Raw genomic sequence first — 17,064 nt, forward strand, 5'->3', positions numbered from 1 at the left:
ATACAATATGCTAATAATTACTAATCATTTGTTGGAAATATGATAATGCACTACCAATCTAAGCAACCGTTGCCACTAAACAACCCACGTCACCATTCATTACTCCTAATGCAGGCGAAAATTAAAAATTATCATTTATAGAGCGCTTGTACATAAATGCCTCTGAACACTCTCAAATAGACATGTAAACACACATGTTAATGCATTTACGTAGATTAAGTTCACCATACAGTTTTGAAATGTGCAATTTGTGCGAGTGTTGTAGCAATTTAAATAAAAATTTTCATTTCATTTTCTTCGCATGCACTCAGGTGGATTGGGCTCACGTCAATCGACACCAAATGGTTACGGCAGCCGTGATGTTAGCTCCCCGTCACAAAACGATTCCGATTATAAATATGGCCGATTCGACGCCAGCGCACTCCACATTGCGCATGCGCTGAAGCAAACGGAAATACAGAAAGCCTACAACAAGATGAGAGAAAAACCGATAGATTTCTATCTGGTAAGTAAAGACAACGCCAGGTGCCCAATTATTTATTAGCAATAAATTAAATCCCGTAAAAAAATCCACGCTCCATATGTAAATGTGTATTTGTGCGTAATATGCATGCTTCATTCACCAGTGGAGAAAGTAAATGCGCGCTTTTACTAATGCACATTAAAATATACAATTCAATAAATATTTACTCCGAGCAGATTAAAAAAATCAATTTTTGTGGGCTTATGCAAAATTAAGACGCTAAAAAGGGATGTACTTTGACTACAAGATAAAAAATCCTTACTGTTAGGAAATTTTTGCTTTCATTTATAATTTTAGCTACCCAAATTTAGCAAGAAAGAACATCTAACATCATAGTCGCAAAATGACTAACTAGTGCAATTAATCAACATTCATGCATTTCATTCTTTGTTGTAAAATTTAATCACCAGTGAACAACAAAGAACAAAACAAACATAAACAATTTTAGTAGAAATATTTGTTTAAGTGGATTCTTTTGTGATTTTAGCAAGTATTTATAATATGTATCTAATGACAAAAGCTCTTAGTTATTATATTTCACTATTTTACTTTACAAAACTTTAATTCAATTGGGATTTTGTTTGATCTACATATGTTTAACTTATTGATTTCTCATTATTTGTTGTTGTTTTGTTGTCGTGTGGTTCAAAATATTATCCACAGTTTTCAGCATGTTCACACTCTACATCTTTTAAACTTCTCTTCAATGGATACAAATTTGGTTTATTTACTAGAAACAATAAATTAATTTTCTGCTTGAGAAATTTTAAAATTTGAGAAACAATTATTTTAGTCTACGAAAACATACATATACGAGTATACATATGTATGTTATGTGTACTTTATTAATGAGCCAATTTAGTATGTTTATTTATGTAGCTGAAGCAAATTACTTTAGCTACTTCATGCTGTTGATCACGTTGGTGAAAGCCTCTGGCTGTAGGCACGAATGTAGGTGTAACTAAGTAGTCCACGCCAAATATTCTCTCAGCTGGGAGGAGTTCGATGGACTCGGATTTAGACATTGACTTCAGCAAAAGTTAACAAAATGTGTTTGTCTATAAATGGTCGTCTTTCGTCTTGAAATATTTGCATAAGTATGTCCCTAAGACTTCGTGAAATTATACTTTTAAAAAGGAAAATCTTCTGCAGGTTGTGGACTCCATCTCTTATCTATGAGCTGATCGAAACAGCGCAATATTCCAGTCATAAAAGTCTTTCAGCATGGTATTTTAGTTCCAAAATATAGGGTGATTTTTTAAGAGCTTGATAACTTTTTTTAAAAAAAAAAACGCATAAAATTTGCAAAATCTCATCGGTTCTTTATTTGAAACGTTAGATTGGTTCATGACATTTACTTTTTGAAGATAATTTCATTTAAATGTTGACCGCGGCTGCGTCTTAGGTGGTCCATTCGGAAAGTCCAATTTTGGGCAACTTTTTCGAGCATTTCGGCCGGAATAGCCCGAATTTCTTCGGAAATGTTGTCTTCCAAAGCTGGAATAGTTGCTGGCTTATTTCTGTAGACTTTAGACTTGACGTAGCCCCACAAAAAATAGTCTAAAGGCGTTAAATCGCATGATCTTGGTGGCCAACTTACGGGTCCATTTCTTGAGATGAATTGTTGTCCGAAGTTTTCCCTCAAAATGGCCATAGAATCGCGAGCTGTGTGGCATGTAGCGCCATCTTGTTGAAACCACATGTCAACCAAGTTCAGTTCTTCCATTTTTGGCAACAAAAAGTTTGTTAGCATCGAACGATAGCGATCGCCATTCACCGTAACGTTGCGTCCAACAGCATCTTTGAAAAAATACGGTCCAATGATTCCACCAGCGTACAAACCACACCAAACAGTGCATTTTTCGGGATGCATGGGCAGTTCTTGAACGGCTTCTGGTTGCTCTTCACCCCAAATGCGGCAATTTTGCTTATTTACGTAGCCATTCAACCAGAAATGAGCCTCATCGCTGAACAAAATTTGTCGATAAAAAAACTTTCGAACCGAACACTGATTTTGGTAATAAAATTCAATGATTTGCAAGCGTTGCTCGTTAGTAAGTCTATTCATGATGAAATGTCAAAGCATACTGAGCATCTTTCTCTTTGACACCATGTCTGAAATCCCACGTGATCTGTCAAATACTAATGCATGAAAATCCTAACCTCAAAAAAATCACCCTTTACTTGATTCCACAGAGACAACGACTAGATGCCGAGTAATTTGAGTGTTTTATCACCATCAGTTTATACGCACAATCATGTAGTTGAGTCCATATTTTCTGTGTGGCTTTACTTAAAAATAATTAAATACATATACATATATGTACATATATGTGTACTTACATGTGATCGTGTTCATATGCAAGAGTGAAAGTGTGAGCAACTCAAGCGATCGGTGCCACAAAATGTTGGCGCGTGTGGCAAGTGGCTACTAGCTGTGGTTTTACGAGTCGTTGCAACTGCATTTATGCACAAATTATTGTAGTGATCGCTGTGTGTATCTTTGCCCCCCTTCGTCAGGCAATGCCCGCTTAATGCATTCGTTTTACTCGCATACTATTTATTTTCGTTTTTCGATACTTTCTACTTGACTTCATTTTCATTCATTTAAGTATTTCATCATTGTTTATCGCAGTTTTCTACCAAAGACCTCATACCACAACCTAGCAGTATTTATTTCTAAGTTGCTTTGCCCATTTTAGTGATCTCGGCGTTTCTATTTCAACTATTTGTGCGCAAACAGCAAAACTAAAGTTCGTAATTAAAACCGTGGTCTTTCCAACTACTAAAACGCCATTATGTCTTCCCGGTCACATAGCTTTGAACGCCTGCAATAAATCTAACAACTGAACACAAAAGTAGAAATGACTTATTAGGAAGCTATACTGATTCTAAATCCACTCCAAGTTACCACTTTTATCTGGTTCTGTTTTTTTTATTCACAGATGTTTTAAAAGTTTCAAATTTAAAGCTAGTGTAAAGATGAAAATTATGAAGTAACAATACTCGTAAGACTATCGCTGAGCAATTTCAAATACCATTGAATCAGAGTTCACTGAGCTCGAAGATTTTTGATAGCAAAACCCAAGACCATATTCAAAACATTTAAAAATTTTCATGTCAATAAGGACACCAATTGGTTTTTATTTTAATATTTAACTGAAAACATGGGTTCATAGTCGATTAAAAAAATTTATAGAACCAATCGTTACAATTCTTTAAAAACATTCAAAATAGCGCGATTTCCAAGCATTGAAGGTGTCACAAAAGACATTTTGCGGAAGCGTTGGAATGCCGGCCTTGGTTTGGTAGCTGTTCACAAGTTCGCAGTGTGAGCTGGGGCGTCCTGGTGAAACTTCCAATCGGCTGCAATGTCTTGTCGGACCCGATTGACCCTTCGTTTTACTCTCTTGAGGACTGAACCTCCGATTTTAATAATTTTAACATCTGGGCAATTAAACGAATGCTTTGTCGACGGTCTGAGTTCAAAACTTTGCGCACATGAGTCACATTGTCAGTTTTTGTCGAAGTCGCAGGTCTCCCAGCACGGTCTTCATCAACGACCTCTTTCCAGGCCCTCCGAAAATGCCTGGTGCCATCGAAAGACACCACTTCTTGCTAAAGTATCATCTGAGTAAACCTGCTTGATCATATCAATTCGCCACACAGAATTTAATCGCGTATCTCTGCTCTAACGAATGCTGCATTTTTGGCTTGCACCAGGTGCTTGGAGACAACGGACCAGCCACTCGTTCATAAGCTAGGAACGCCCTCTACCGAATCCAGTCAGTGCGCGCACGCTCCGAAGTACAGCCGCGGCGGAAGAAAATCAGTATTTTTACTTTCCAGACAAACCCTGTATTCAAACTCATACGTAATGTATTACAGCCTATATCAAAGAGATATGTAAAAACAACTGTCATATAGATTATAATAATTTGTTTTAGTTAGTTAGTTTTAGAGTTCATAAATATTTTTATTACAAAAATTATTGTATATAATGCTTGTGCAATGCATGAAAATAATAGTGGCACGAACATCTCTCTATAGTTTCAGTAAAAATAGTTTTAATTTGCGACAGCTTGTTGTCTAACTGTTCTTATAAGAAGGGGAGTATTTTAATATTTGACAGATCCTGCCCGTCGTTTTCCAACTTCGTTATATTTAATGCGTTCGTAACTCTCTGTCCCTTCCCATGACAGCAATATTAAAACCACTCGCTATCATTTTACATCAACTGAGACAAAAACCTGCAAAAAACTAATTTTTCATTTAAAACTTCTTCTGAAAGACAATGTAAAAGACTACTTACTCTTTGGATTGCGCAAAATGTCAAATAATTTAGACCACTGTCTCGAAATTTCATGGTGCCGTTTCAAGCATTTGCGAAAATAGTGAAATTTTATTTAAAAGATTTTAATATGGATTCTTGTACTTCTATATATGTAAGTATGTATATAGTAATGTATGCATACATACATACATACATACATACGTACATACATACATACATACATACATACATACATACATACATACATACATACATACATACATACAAATTATGTATGATGCTACAACAACATTAAATATAAGAGTATTAAGAGAACTTATCGTAACAGCATAATATTGAGTAATAAGAGAAATTAGAATAAGCTCTATGTTATTTATGCTTAGTGATAATATAAGAAAATAAAGAAAATCAGTTCTGAATGTGACACTGAAGATTGTGTTTCATTAAAGAATATTAATATATGTGATCGTGTGTATGGATCCGTGGGCAGTTTCCATATTTGATATTTTTGAACAGTTCATTGAATTCGGAGATCGCCGATCACTTTCGATTTCCCAGTTATGAGTTCAACTTCCGACTATGTCGCGTTGGTGTCACTGAGACAGAAAACGCATAATAACACTACTTTACAGCCATTTTGCGACTGTGATGTAAGAGGCTGTTTCTCGCTAATATTAGGTTGCTAAAACCGATGATAGTAAAAATTTCGTAACAAATGAGTTCAAACCACTACCATTTACTAAAATGCAAGCATAGGTTTACGTGATAGAAAATTTTTCCATTCAATTTCGTAATCAGGACACCTCAAATGTGGGTTACATACCTCTTAGCGCAGTCAGTCGCAAATTTTTCCTTCAGATTTGTTGAGTAGTGTAACCAACAGTAACTTGAACTACTTATGCCAATCGAATTATAAAATCAAAACAATTACGTTTAGCTTTTTGAACTTGAACTTGAAGTAATAACTTTTAAAAATATAATCAGAAATTGAAACGAATTGCTTCCGACAACCAAACGAGTAAAACAACACAAAATACTTCAATGATGAATTTCATTTTTATTTTATGGCGATTACAGTAGCGTATTTTTTTTTTTGTGTATAGTAAACATTTTTATTCAGAATGTGTCTTATTATTAAATGATAAAAACAAATGAGAAATGAACAATAAATGGAGGATCCTAGCGGAGGAAAGCTTTTTAGTCAACAGCAGTTGGATCGCAAGTGTATTATGAAGGTTCTCCAATCGGTAGGGGTAACGAATACTAAATTCTTCTATAGTTTCTTTTACAATGAGCTATTTTAAGTCTCGATGGAGGAAGTCATTTCTTTCATAAAAATATGCCCCCACAATAGTGCGAAGAACTTTATTTTGAATAGCTTGAATAAGTTTAAAAATTTTAATCGCCTTCGCTCCCTCAGATATTAATTCCATATGACCAGATAGGAGTTATAAGCAGCTTGTTCTTCAAACTGAGACAGGATCCTGAACTTAGGAACCTGTACAGCTCCGTAAACCTTAACATGAGCTGAGTTTTTCACCGCTTGTATGGGCTTTTCACTATTAATGTCAATGTTCCATTGGAACATGTTGTTTCTATTTGCCACGGTTCTAGACCTGTCAATTACGTTTGTAGAGTCCTGGAAACAGCAGTAGAATTGCTAGTGTCAGTGCAGTGCCATCAACATTGGTTGCCGTAATTGTGGAGTCAGAGCTAATCATTGCGAGCTCAGCCGTGAAAAGGAGCACAAGTACAAGAACGCTACCTTAAGGACAGCAGCGCGTATGGGTCTCAGAATCTTTCAAATATTTTCGAAATAATTACCAGTGGGTTAATTCGTCAATATGAATTGATTAGATACTCAGGCTTACCAGTTTAGGAATCAAAATTACCTCAGGACATTTTCATTGAGAAGAAAGAGCATACCATTAAAGAGCTTGATGATCATGTTGATTACATTTCCTGAGTGCGCTTTAAAGGCAAGGACATTAGTTCTGTCATATGTTGTTTTCCATCGAATTTATCTCCCCTCGTTCTTCTACATCATCTAATTCAGCGATTGGTAGCTCCATCTGACTTGCTGACTTTTGCATTGCTTTCTGCACTAAACTCGTTAGGAGTAAAGGATTTTGGAGATACTTGGCAAACTCATCGGCTTTTTCGCATTAGTTCGGCAACAGATACCTCTGCTGGTGATGGTTGACGGGCATCTAGATATAAGACTTTTCTTTTGCCTAGTCGCATTCCAAATATTATTTTCTGGATCTTTTCGCTCAACTTTGTCAAAACTTCACTATCCCGCTTGTGGTTGCTGTGTATGGATCTAGCCACAAGCGTTTTTACGTGGGCAGCATTGTGTATACTTCTGCTTAGGGCTTCCGTAACATACCTCAGAGCAAATTGTGACATTGAGGTCCAAACTGTTCTCTAGCCATGTGGTGCACTTTTAACACATTTAAAAGGATGGTTACAGAATCTCAGCATGTGTCCGAATTCTTGTCATTTATGACACTGGACTAAATCATAAAATTTTCTTGGCGGTTCGAAACTCACAACTGCAGAACAGAGCTTTGAGCAAAAATGCTATCGATTTCAAAGCTTGCTTGTGATCCGAATATGCGTAATGGATTGAATTTCATTTTTACTTTACATATGGCGATTACAGCAACGTAAATGAATATAAGAAAGATCTTCAACAATGCAAAGGAAAATTCAAACAAAATATATTAGAAAATTATTCAAACAGTTTCGATATGTATGTATAGCTCATATTATATTAGCAATGTAAAGAAGTTTGAACGTTATTTTATTTGATTTAAATAAGAACGATTATTACGATATTTCAATGATTTACATACATTTAAATATCCAAATTTGAATCACTTTAATTGAAAAGATGATGCAAATAAATTAGTCATACAATTTAGTCGTTTTGGAAAAATATAGGTAGGTAGGTAGGTAGGAGGGCAGCCCTGTTGTCTATCGAGCTCAATTAGCACTTGATGTGCCATTTTGATACACTATTCGTAGAACCTCCTGTATCTGCTATTACGTTTCACCTTCTCTCTCAAACCATTTTGAGGTTTCAATGAAACTACTTATGTCTGATATGCTTTTAGTAGAAATCCATTCAAGGTTTGGTGCTTGATGGATTCCAAGTGTTTAGTTTCGGATCTGTGCTAGAGCTGGGCATTCACAGAGAAAGTGGAAAATTGTTTCCTTGTCCCCTGCTACTCCGCATCCTCGGCAGATGTCGTTGTAGGGCATATCCATTTTAGACGCATGTTCCCGAAATGGCCAGTGCCCTGTTGTGGTAGCTGTTACTCTGTAGATACTTTTTCTTGACCTATTTAATAAATCGTTGGTTCTTTTCTTGTCATATGTTGGCCATAATAGTTTAGTTATGATGCATTTTGTAATGTTTTTCCACCTGTTATTTGCAACTTGTTGAAATTGTCTATTGATCTCTCTTTTGATCGGTCCAAGCGGGTTTGATATTAGCTCCGCCTCGGATTCGCTGAGGAAAGCTCCTGCCTTTGCCAACTCGTCTGCTTTTTCTATTCCGAAAACGTTCCTGTGACCGGTAACCCAGATCAAGTCTAAGTTAGTGCTTTCTTGCAGTTGTGAACTATACTGGGATTTGTCATGGGTGAAGACAAGGCCAGGATCGCCGCACCGTTTAGTTGGAGTAGTATTTCGTTTAGCGCTACAACCCATAGAAGCGGAGAGAGGACCCCTCCTTGAGGCGTCCCTCTACTCACATAACTTGTTTGTGTTACAGGGCCGTTTGAAGCTATAATCTTCCTATTCTCAAGCATCGATAGAAGCCATCTGCACACAGTGTCATCTATGCCACCATGTGTCAGAGAATTCATTATAGCATTTACTTCTATGTTATTGAAGGCGCCCTCTATGTCTAGAAAAGCAGCCATGATGTATACTTTGAGGTGTAGTGATTTTTCAATTACAATTATCACCTCGTGAAGGGCAGTTTCGGTTGATCGGTCCTTTATGTACGCATGTTAGGACTTCGATAACTTATCCGCCATTAGTATTCTTACATGTTAGTCTATTAGCCTTCAGCATAAAGGAAGTAAGGCTTATAGGTCTAAAATCCTTGGCATTCTGGTGTGTTCTTCTGCCTGGTTTTGGAAGGAACACAACTTTAATTCTTTTCCAACTTCTTGGGATGTTAGATAGTTGAATGCCAGCTTTGTATTTATTTTCAAGCCTTTGAACCATTGGTTCTACCAGTTTTTGAACCATTATAGGCATAATCCCGTCAGGGCCTGCCGCTTTAAATGGTGCAAAACTATTTATGGCATATTTGATTTTGCTTTTGTCTATTATTTGGCTTCGGTAATCAGCTGGGTTTAACAGTGGTTCTAGTTGAACCCTCGTTGCGTTGTAATTAGTACCTCTCGAGCTTCTTTTGCCGAGGGGGTCCAATCAATTCCCTCCGCCCTAATGTAGGCAGTATTATTATGGTCTTTGGATAGCATTTTGCTCAGCCTCGCGGTTTCTCTGCAACTTTCTATCGATATGCAGAAAGATCGCCATGAGTCGTTTTTAGCTTTACTGACTGCTTTTTTGTATCTTTTCATAAAATCTTTATATGGCTGCCAGATTTTGGTTCTAAAACTCTCATTGAAAGCTTTCCTTAGTTGTGTTCTCAAATTCTTGAGTTCACTGTTCCACCAAGGAAGAGACTTTCTCTTTTTCAAAACCGTTAGCGGAGTAGATTTATTAAAAGTTGTGGTTAAGATTTTTTCCAACTTCTCTACTTCTGAATCTAGTTCCTCAGGATTTCTGATACTCATATTGCCTCCCTTTTGAAGGTTTTTTGTTGCTAACTATACTGGTAAATTTTCCTCATGCCGTTCTTCTAGGGTTTCGGTATGTGAGAGGCGCACTGTACTTCTCGCGGATGCTGAAGAGTATCCAGGAGTGATCCGACATGGAAGACTCATCGGATACCCTCCAGTTATCCACAACGAGACTGTCTGTGTCTGTTGATAGCGTGAGGTCAAGCACTTCCTCCCACCCCGGAAACCTATCCGAGCTTGGGAAAATAAAAGTTGGCTTATCGCCCTTGTTGCATATACTTAGATTTCTATTCAGAATATACTGCAAAAGTGACTCACATTCTGGTGTTTATACTGGAGCTACCCCATACGGTGTGCCTTACGTTTGCATCACACCCTATTAGGACATCATCCTTCCTGTTCTCCTCTAATGGTCTGGTGAGCGGGGCCGGTGGTATGTCTTCGTCATGGGCCAAGTAGGCCGAGACCAAGAAGAAGGGCTTTTCCTTCTGTTCCACCTTTACCACTGTGATATCTGCTGTGCTGTAATTAGGACAAAGAAATTCATTTATACTTCTATTGATAAGAATGCATGCCCTAGGTTAACATTTGTTCCGTGTGTTGCTGCTGTTAGCCCTTTAATGACGTCTTTATTGACCCAGGGCTCCTGTATTATGCTGATGTCGATGCCCCCCAAGTTTATGGGGGTTGTCAGATTCGCTGTAGCACTCTTCGAGTTTATCTGTACGCATCTTAAGTTATTGGGCATATCGGGACTCATCGGAAATGGCCACCAGAATTGGTCTACTTGCTTTGTTCGGTTTTTCCTCCTTGCTCAGCTGCCACTCATGTTTACCAGGTATAGATTTGTTTTGCAGCTTGATGCACCTCAGGAGTTTTTCGCCTGGCTCCTCTAGAGTGGTAGCCAAATGCGAGCACGAGGTAGGTCCCTGGCGGGTATAAGTCTCAATTGGAGGCCTTCAAAGGCGTTGCTTATTTTGGCAACACTTCTTCTTCTTTACTGGCGTAGACACCGCTTACGCGATTATAGCCGAGTCAACAACAGCGCGCCAATCGTTTCTTCTCTTCGCTACGTGGCGCCAATTGGATATTCCAAGCGAGGCCAGGTCCTTCTCCACTTGGTCCTTCCACCGGAGTGGAGGTCTTCCTCTTCCTCTGCTTCCCGCGGCGGGTACTGCGTCGAATACTTTCAGAGCTGGAGTGTTTTCATCCATCCGGACAACATGACCTAGCCAGCGTAGCCGCTGTCTTTTAATTCGCTGAACTATGTCGATGTCGTCGTATATCTCGTACAGCTCATCGTTCCATCGGATGCGGTATTCGCCGTGGCCAACGCGCAAAGGACCATAAATCTTCCGCAGAACTTTTCTCTCGAAAACTCGCAACGTCGACTCATCGGTTGTTGTCATCGTCCAAGCCTCTGCACCATATAGCAGGACGGGAATTATGAGCGACCTATAGAGTTTGGTTTTTGTTCGTCGAGAGAGGACTTTACTTTGTAAATCCTGAGGTTCTCAGAGGAGTCAAACTCCGGATGAGGAGCCGCAGGATTGTCGAGGACAAAGCTTAGCACCATACTCGACAATCTGACGTCGATCTCCACCCATCTTTCCTGCATTGTACTCGGGGAGGAGGAATTCCCGTCTATGATGGCCACTTGCAGGCTATCCCTGGCTTCATCGCAGAAATGCCTTGCCGTTGTTGTACTGCTGAAGGTGAACTCACTCTGCCTAGGTTTTTGGGCAGAGTTTGTTGTATTTCTGTGATAGAGCGATTCCTTCTTTGTGTATTGCTCTCTTGTTTACTCTCTTCTACAGGTTCTGATTGCTTCCTTTTCAGGAAGCTTTCATATTCCTCTACTATTGTTTTGAGGCGCTTTGTTTCTGTCTCATCAACTGGGGTACGGGCTGCCTGGTCTTTGGCTATCTTTCCCAGTATGAAGACTGCCCTCTGGTACCGGTTTTTCCTCAGCTGATTCTGGGATTTCTTGCGTTTCTTTTTGTTTTCTCCTTTAGCCGCTAGTGCACTTTGGTTGGTGCTCATGGCAGCTTTGAAGGTGGGCGCTTCCTCCCTTATATTTTCTATTTTCGCTGCTGTATCTACCGGTATACTTTGGCTGGTATATCCGGCAGCCTCCTGGCTGAAGGAGAGTAATTCGTCCTCTTCGGACTCCGTAATAGGATTCCTGTTAGTCATGTCCTTAGTCGTCGCTGTTGTCGTCAATTTGGTTGTTGTTGTAGCTGTTGTTGGTTACGTTCATTTTGGTCCCACGAGTAAGACGAAAAGGGATGGTCACTCCTCTGCATAGAGAACCCGTGTGTTTTACGTGAGTACCTACTGTCGACAGCATACTTCACTGTGCTTTCTTCTAGAAGCTTGCTAGAAGCACGTAGATCAATACAATGCGTTGATCAGCGCCCCAAGGCATAAAGGCATTTTGCGCTCATACCTTGATTCCAATTTGTTCGGGTGGATAGGGACACCCTTAGCCACCTTGATCGGGTTCGAGGCCCATCTAAAACATCTGCCGTACTTTGTGTCCGGCACCCGGCCGCAGTGCGACTCCACATTGGACAAACTGTCTGACAAACTGTGGTTTAAACCACAGCCACCACGAATCTCCGACCTCGCCCGGGCATCGGAGGGGACCATTCATGATCAGCTATTTATTACCGCACGCTGACCATTCAGCCATCGGCACTGGTATCTCAACACCTGGCTTAGGGTGGGAATTATGAGGTGTGCCTCTTAGTTCGTAAGAGTAGAGTGCGTTTCCTTTGGGATGCACACTTTACTCTTACTTAAGCCCCTTCGCCACGACAAGGCGACCAACATCAAAGGTGTCTAAGCGGCTAAACTAAATTTAGTCGTTTTGGAAAAACATAACCTATGGAAAATCTGGCCTGAGGTTTCCAATAACATCAATGAAAATAAATAAACTTTTTCATAGATATTGCGATGTAGCAAATATCCACCATTACTTAAGCAATCCATGCCACTTTTGACATATTTAAAAAATATCGGCATAAAAGTTGTAATTGACCCGTTCTCAATAAGGTTTAGGTTAAAAAAATAAAGTATTGAAACTCCGACCAAAGTAGAATACAAACAAAATATCCTCGTCGATATTTTCATTCATATTTTCGATTCATATTTTCTATTTCTTTTAATAAATTAAATCTAAAACAGCGTATATACAAGTATGTATATTGGAAAGCTTCTGACACGTTAGAGCTTGGTTAACTGATATTTTGCTATAAAGTTATTTCGCATGTAAAAAAATATCCAGCAAAACTGTGCATGCGAAATTCTAGATTACTTAATTGCTGGCATACGCAAGCGCAGCGCACAGTTCACATTCGGAACGGTGTAGTTGGTTGCTGGTACCATTGAATACGTATATCGCTGACCGACGCAAAGTGGTTTGGGTGAACATAAAACTGCAGTTGAAGAGTCTGAATGCCCTAGGCAAACCGTTGCAGTTTCTCTACTGCAACTCACTCAAGCAAGAAATTATAATTAGCAAAGTTAACAATGCGAATCAACAAAAGCACTACGGAAGCCCAAAATCAATTTCATGGTACGAGATGAGGGGATGACCAGAAGTAATCTGAAATAACATATGTTTTCTTTCTCTATTGCAAAATTGATCTGCAGTACTAATTGTAGATATTTATTTGATAGCATCTTAATAATGGATTTCTAATATTTCGGATGTTTTCTTGTAAAACAATAAAAAAAATACGTAATTTTGACTACGTATGTATTTATATATTAGCCAATTTCCATCTGGTTTCTTACAATCTTGGTTAACCTCAAATATTTTCACACTCTTATTCTATTATTCATACCCTAAAAAATAAATCTAAGTCACATTTGAGATGCGGGATCAAATAAAGATGTGTTACATCTAACACGCACGTCTTTATTTCATGAGAACACGGAAAATCTTTAAATCAATCATTGTCTAATAATTTTAGATTAGAAAATAAATTTTAGGACTGGTCCGAAAAATGCCCCAGAGGCAAAGTCCAATTATGGAATTTTATGTTTTTAGTAGCAGTAAAGTAGCATTTTTTATATACACAAATTTCGTTTTAGCTTTTTCCACGACTTGCGTCATTCAAAATCCTACATTTCACTAACCAATTATCCGACTGCTGTGCGTATTTGGGAGAAAATACTTGTAGTACCTTAGTGCTTCCGAGTTTTTAAATATTTAATAAATATAAAATAATTTTTTCGTGTTGTGAGTTAATATTATTTTTACAAAAATAATAATAAAACAATAATAATTAATAATAAAAACATAAAACACAATCGTGGTTTTGGTATATATCCAATATACCAAGATGTTTTACGAAAAATATTATATCCTAAAATCTAAGGAAAATATGACTTTATCGCATATAAAAAGTATGTTGGTTGCGATCTGTTCCGTTACTATTATATTTTAATGATATTTTAGATATACATATTATATTTAGTTAACTTTTATATGTTTGTTTGACGTTAGCTCTTTGTTCACCTTCTATCACTTACCTTGACATGATGAATCTAATTAGTATCTATTAAAATAGGCCCGGGAGGAGCAAGCGCGCCTTGAAATGAAACATCGTAAAGAGGAAGATGATTTATACCGTAAATTTGCCCGTAAACGAGAGGAAGAAGATCGCAAAATACAATCCGAATTCCAAGACGAATGGGAACGGGAACTACAGCGCCTCACTCACAAATTCGAAAAAGAACTAGCAACTTCTCGGCGCAATCGAGACGACCAAAATATGCTCACGCTGCGGCATGAGCAGCAGAAGGAAGATCTGGAAAAAAACATGACACTGCGGCGTAGCAAAAAGAAAGAAAGCATCACACGTAAAATGCTAGAACATGAGCGATACGAAACAGCCGCTTTAGTGGATCGCCAGTCGAGTGAAATGTTGGAATTGATTAGTGCGCGGCGCTCGGAATACATGCAAAATGAGAGTATCTTTTTAGATGACGATTTCGATGAAGGCGCGGTCCCACTAGAATATCCGATGGTTGCTCCAATACCAGCTCCACCAGCCGTTAGCAAATTCCAAATATACACTGATCCTATTGAATTCGAAGATGTCGATCGCATTGCAATATCGGTGAGTTAATAAAATATCAAATTAATATTTTGTGCATAATTTTCAATAATGACATTTTATCATCTAATATTTTAATCATAAAGGTAGCACAAGAGGATCAGAAGACCTTCACGGACTTAGTGCGGCAGTTAGTCGGTCGTTGTACCACAGACATAGAAAAGGCTCGAACGATCTTCCGTTGGATAACTGTTAAAAACTTAAATGCAATGCATTTCGATGATGATTTGCGGGGTGACACACCCATGGGCCTGCTACGAGGCATCAAATACGGCACAGAGAGCTATCACGTACTATTCAAGCGACTTTGCAGCTATGCCGGCCTCCACTGTGTAGTAATTAAAGGTTATTCGAAGAGTGCTGGTTATCAGCCAGGTGTCAAATTCCAAGATTCTCGGTTCCGCAACTCTTGGAATGCGGTATATGTTGCGGGAGCTTGGCGTTTTGTACAATGCAATTGGGGCGCGCGTCATTTGGTCAACGCGAAGGAAGCACCTAAAACTGGACGCGGCAAAAATGACAGTTTAAGGTAATCCGTCAACACATTGACAACATTCAGAAAATCAACATAAAAATTCTTAGCAGATATGAATATGACGATCACTATTTCCTTACCGATCCTCGAGAGTTCATTTATGAATTTTATCCGTTACAAGAGGAATGGCAACTGCTTAAACGACCCATAACTCTACGGGAATTCGAGAACTTACCGTTTGTACGATCGCTTTTCTTCCGTTATGGGCTACATTTCGCGGATGAAGGTTATGGCGCCGTAGTCTTCACAGATGACACTGGTGAGTTCCACATATTATTCGTACGCCATATTACATACATATTTACTAATTTGTATGAAATTGTATTAATGCATAGGTGCCGCCACTGTTCGTATTGCCATGCCAACAGACATGCAAAGTTGCCTGATTTTCCACTACAATCTTAAATTTTACGATAGCGACGAAGACTCCTACGACGGTGTCTCCCTGAAGCGTTTCGTTATGCAATCAGTCATTGGAAACATTGTAGCTTTTCGTGTACATGCGCCGTGCTCAGGAGCATTTCTTCTCGATATATTTGCCAATGCTGTAACCCCACAGGAATACCTCACTGGCGAACCTATGAAATTTAAGTCCGTCTGCAAATTTAAGGTTCGTCAACCAATATTATTTCTAAAGTTTCATTTACCTCCATATCAAGGCAATTATACTAGTGACAAAAATAAATTTTAAGCAAAACAAATTTAGCATCACCAACCGAAAGTTCATTATAATAGGTTAGGTTAGATGGCTGATCTAGAGAGATCGTGAATTGCTATATGCAGTCTTTTGTGAAGCTATAGAAAAGAAGAACTTCTGTGTTCGATCTTTAAGTTAGCAAAGCGATTAGTGACCAATACAAATTTGCACAGACATTTAATATCCATTCCCATTAATTCGGTGGGATGTCTGAAGGTACGCGCTCCCTAGTTCTTAAACCTTGAAGGAAGTGTTAACATGTTTACACCTCGTCTTCTTCCATACAGCCAATATAATTTTGTGACAGCGCGTGTACTGATGGTAGCTCAGCGCTTCCCAAGCTCCCTCGGAGCCCAGCTAACTAGTAGTAGAACGCACGAGGATTCGGGAGCAACGACCCGTGATAGAGGTTCTAGAGTGCCTTTCCTTGCTAGCTCATCAGTATTACAGTTACCCATACTAGTCTTACCACAAAGTGACTCGATGCCATTGATAACGAGGTTAGGCATTCCTTCACCAACTCTGAATGCACTGTTAAAGGGTTCAAGGCTAGTATCGCCGCCCTATCTGAGTGGATGGTCACTTTTCTGAATGAGGATGCACTCTGGAGCAATAAATCTACTGCTACTTGGAAAACACCTCAATAGTCAGGAGTGTTCAGACATGCGTTCGTTTAGGAACCAAGATTATCTGAGTCTGAAAGCAACTTTTGCAGCCATACACCTTTCGTCGATATCCATGGATCTTAGTGGAGCACACAAGCTGATGATCGCCGCCCGTTGAGCACTCATGAGTTTCTTACAAGTGTGGTATATTCTAGAGCAATCCACAACAAAAATACTCCATATAACATAATGGGCCTGACTATGGTGTCGTATTGCCAGAAGACTTATTTTGGCGAGAGGACCCACCTTTTGCTAATGGCTCCACAGCAGTGCAGCAGTACAAGGCAATAATTACCTTTTTGGCTCTTTCTTCGATATTCGGTTTCCATGAAAACTTCCTATCCCCCGGGAACTTAAAAGGTTTGAATGAATTGATCGCCCAAGTCAAGTGTCAT

At 38.9% G+C, this 17,064-nt stretch overlaps 1 protein-coding gene across 5 annotated transcripts in view; it reads left to right on the forward strand.

The window, feature by feature from the left end:
- LOC105231026 (hillarin) overlaps positions 1-17,064 on the forward strand; it is a 40,257-nt gene that overhangs the window by 19,618 nt on the left and 3,575 nt on the right. For 3 of the 5 annotated variants that reach the window (XM_029553124.2, XM_029553123.2, XM_029553122.2), the window contains exons 4-8: positions 312-505; positions 14,224-14,775; positions 14,859-15,301; positions 15,355-15,566; positions 15,643-15,917. In XM_029553124.2, coding sequence (XP_029408984.1) covers positions 312-505; positions 14,224-14,775; positions 14,859-15,301; positions 15,355-15,566; positions 15,643-15,917 — 1,676 coding nt within the window. The remainder of the gene's footprint in view (positions 1-311; positions 506-14,223; positions 14,776-14,858; positions 15,302-15,354; positions 15,567-15,642; positions 15,918-17,064) is intronic. The other 2 variants (XM_011212111.4, XM_049452870.1) reach the window with 1 other exon arrangement.

This window comes from Bactrocera dorsalis, chromosome 3 (genome assembly GCF_023373825.1).
Source record: "Bactrocera dorsalis isolate Fly_Bdor chromosome 3, ASM2337382v1, whole genome shotgun sequence".
Lineage (NCBI taxonomy): Eukaryota > Metazoa > Arthropoda > Insecta > Diptera > Tephritidae > Bactrocera > Bactrocera dorsalis.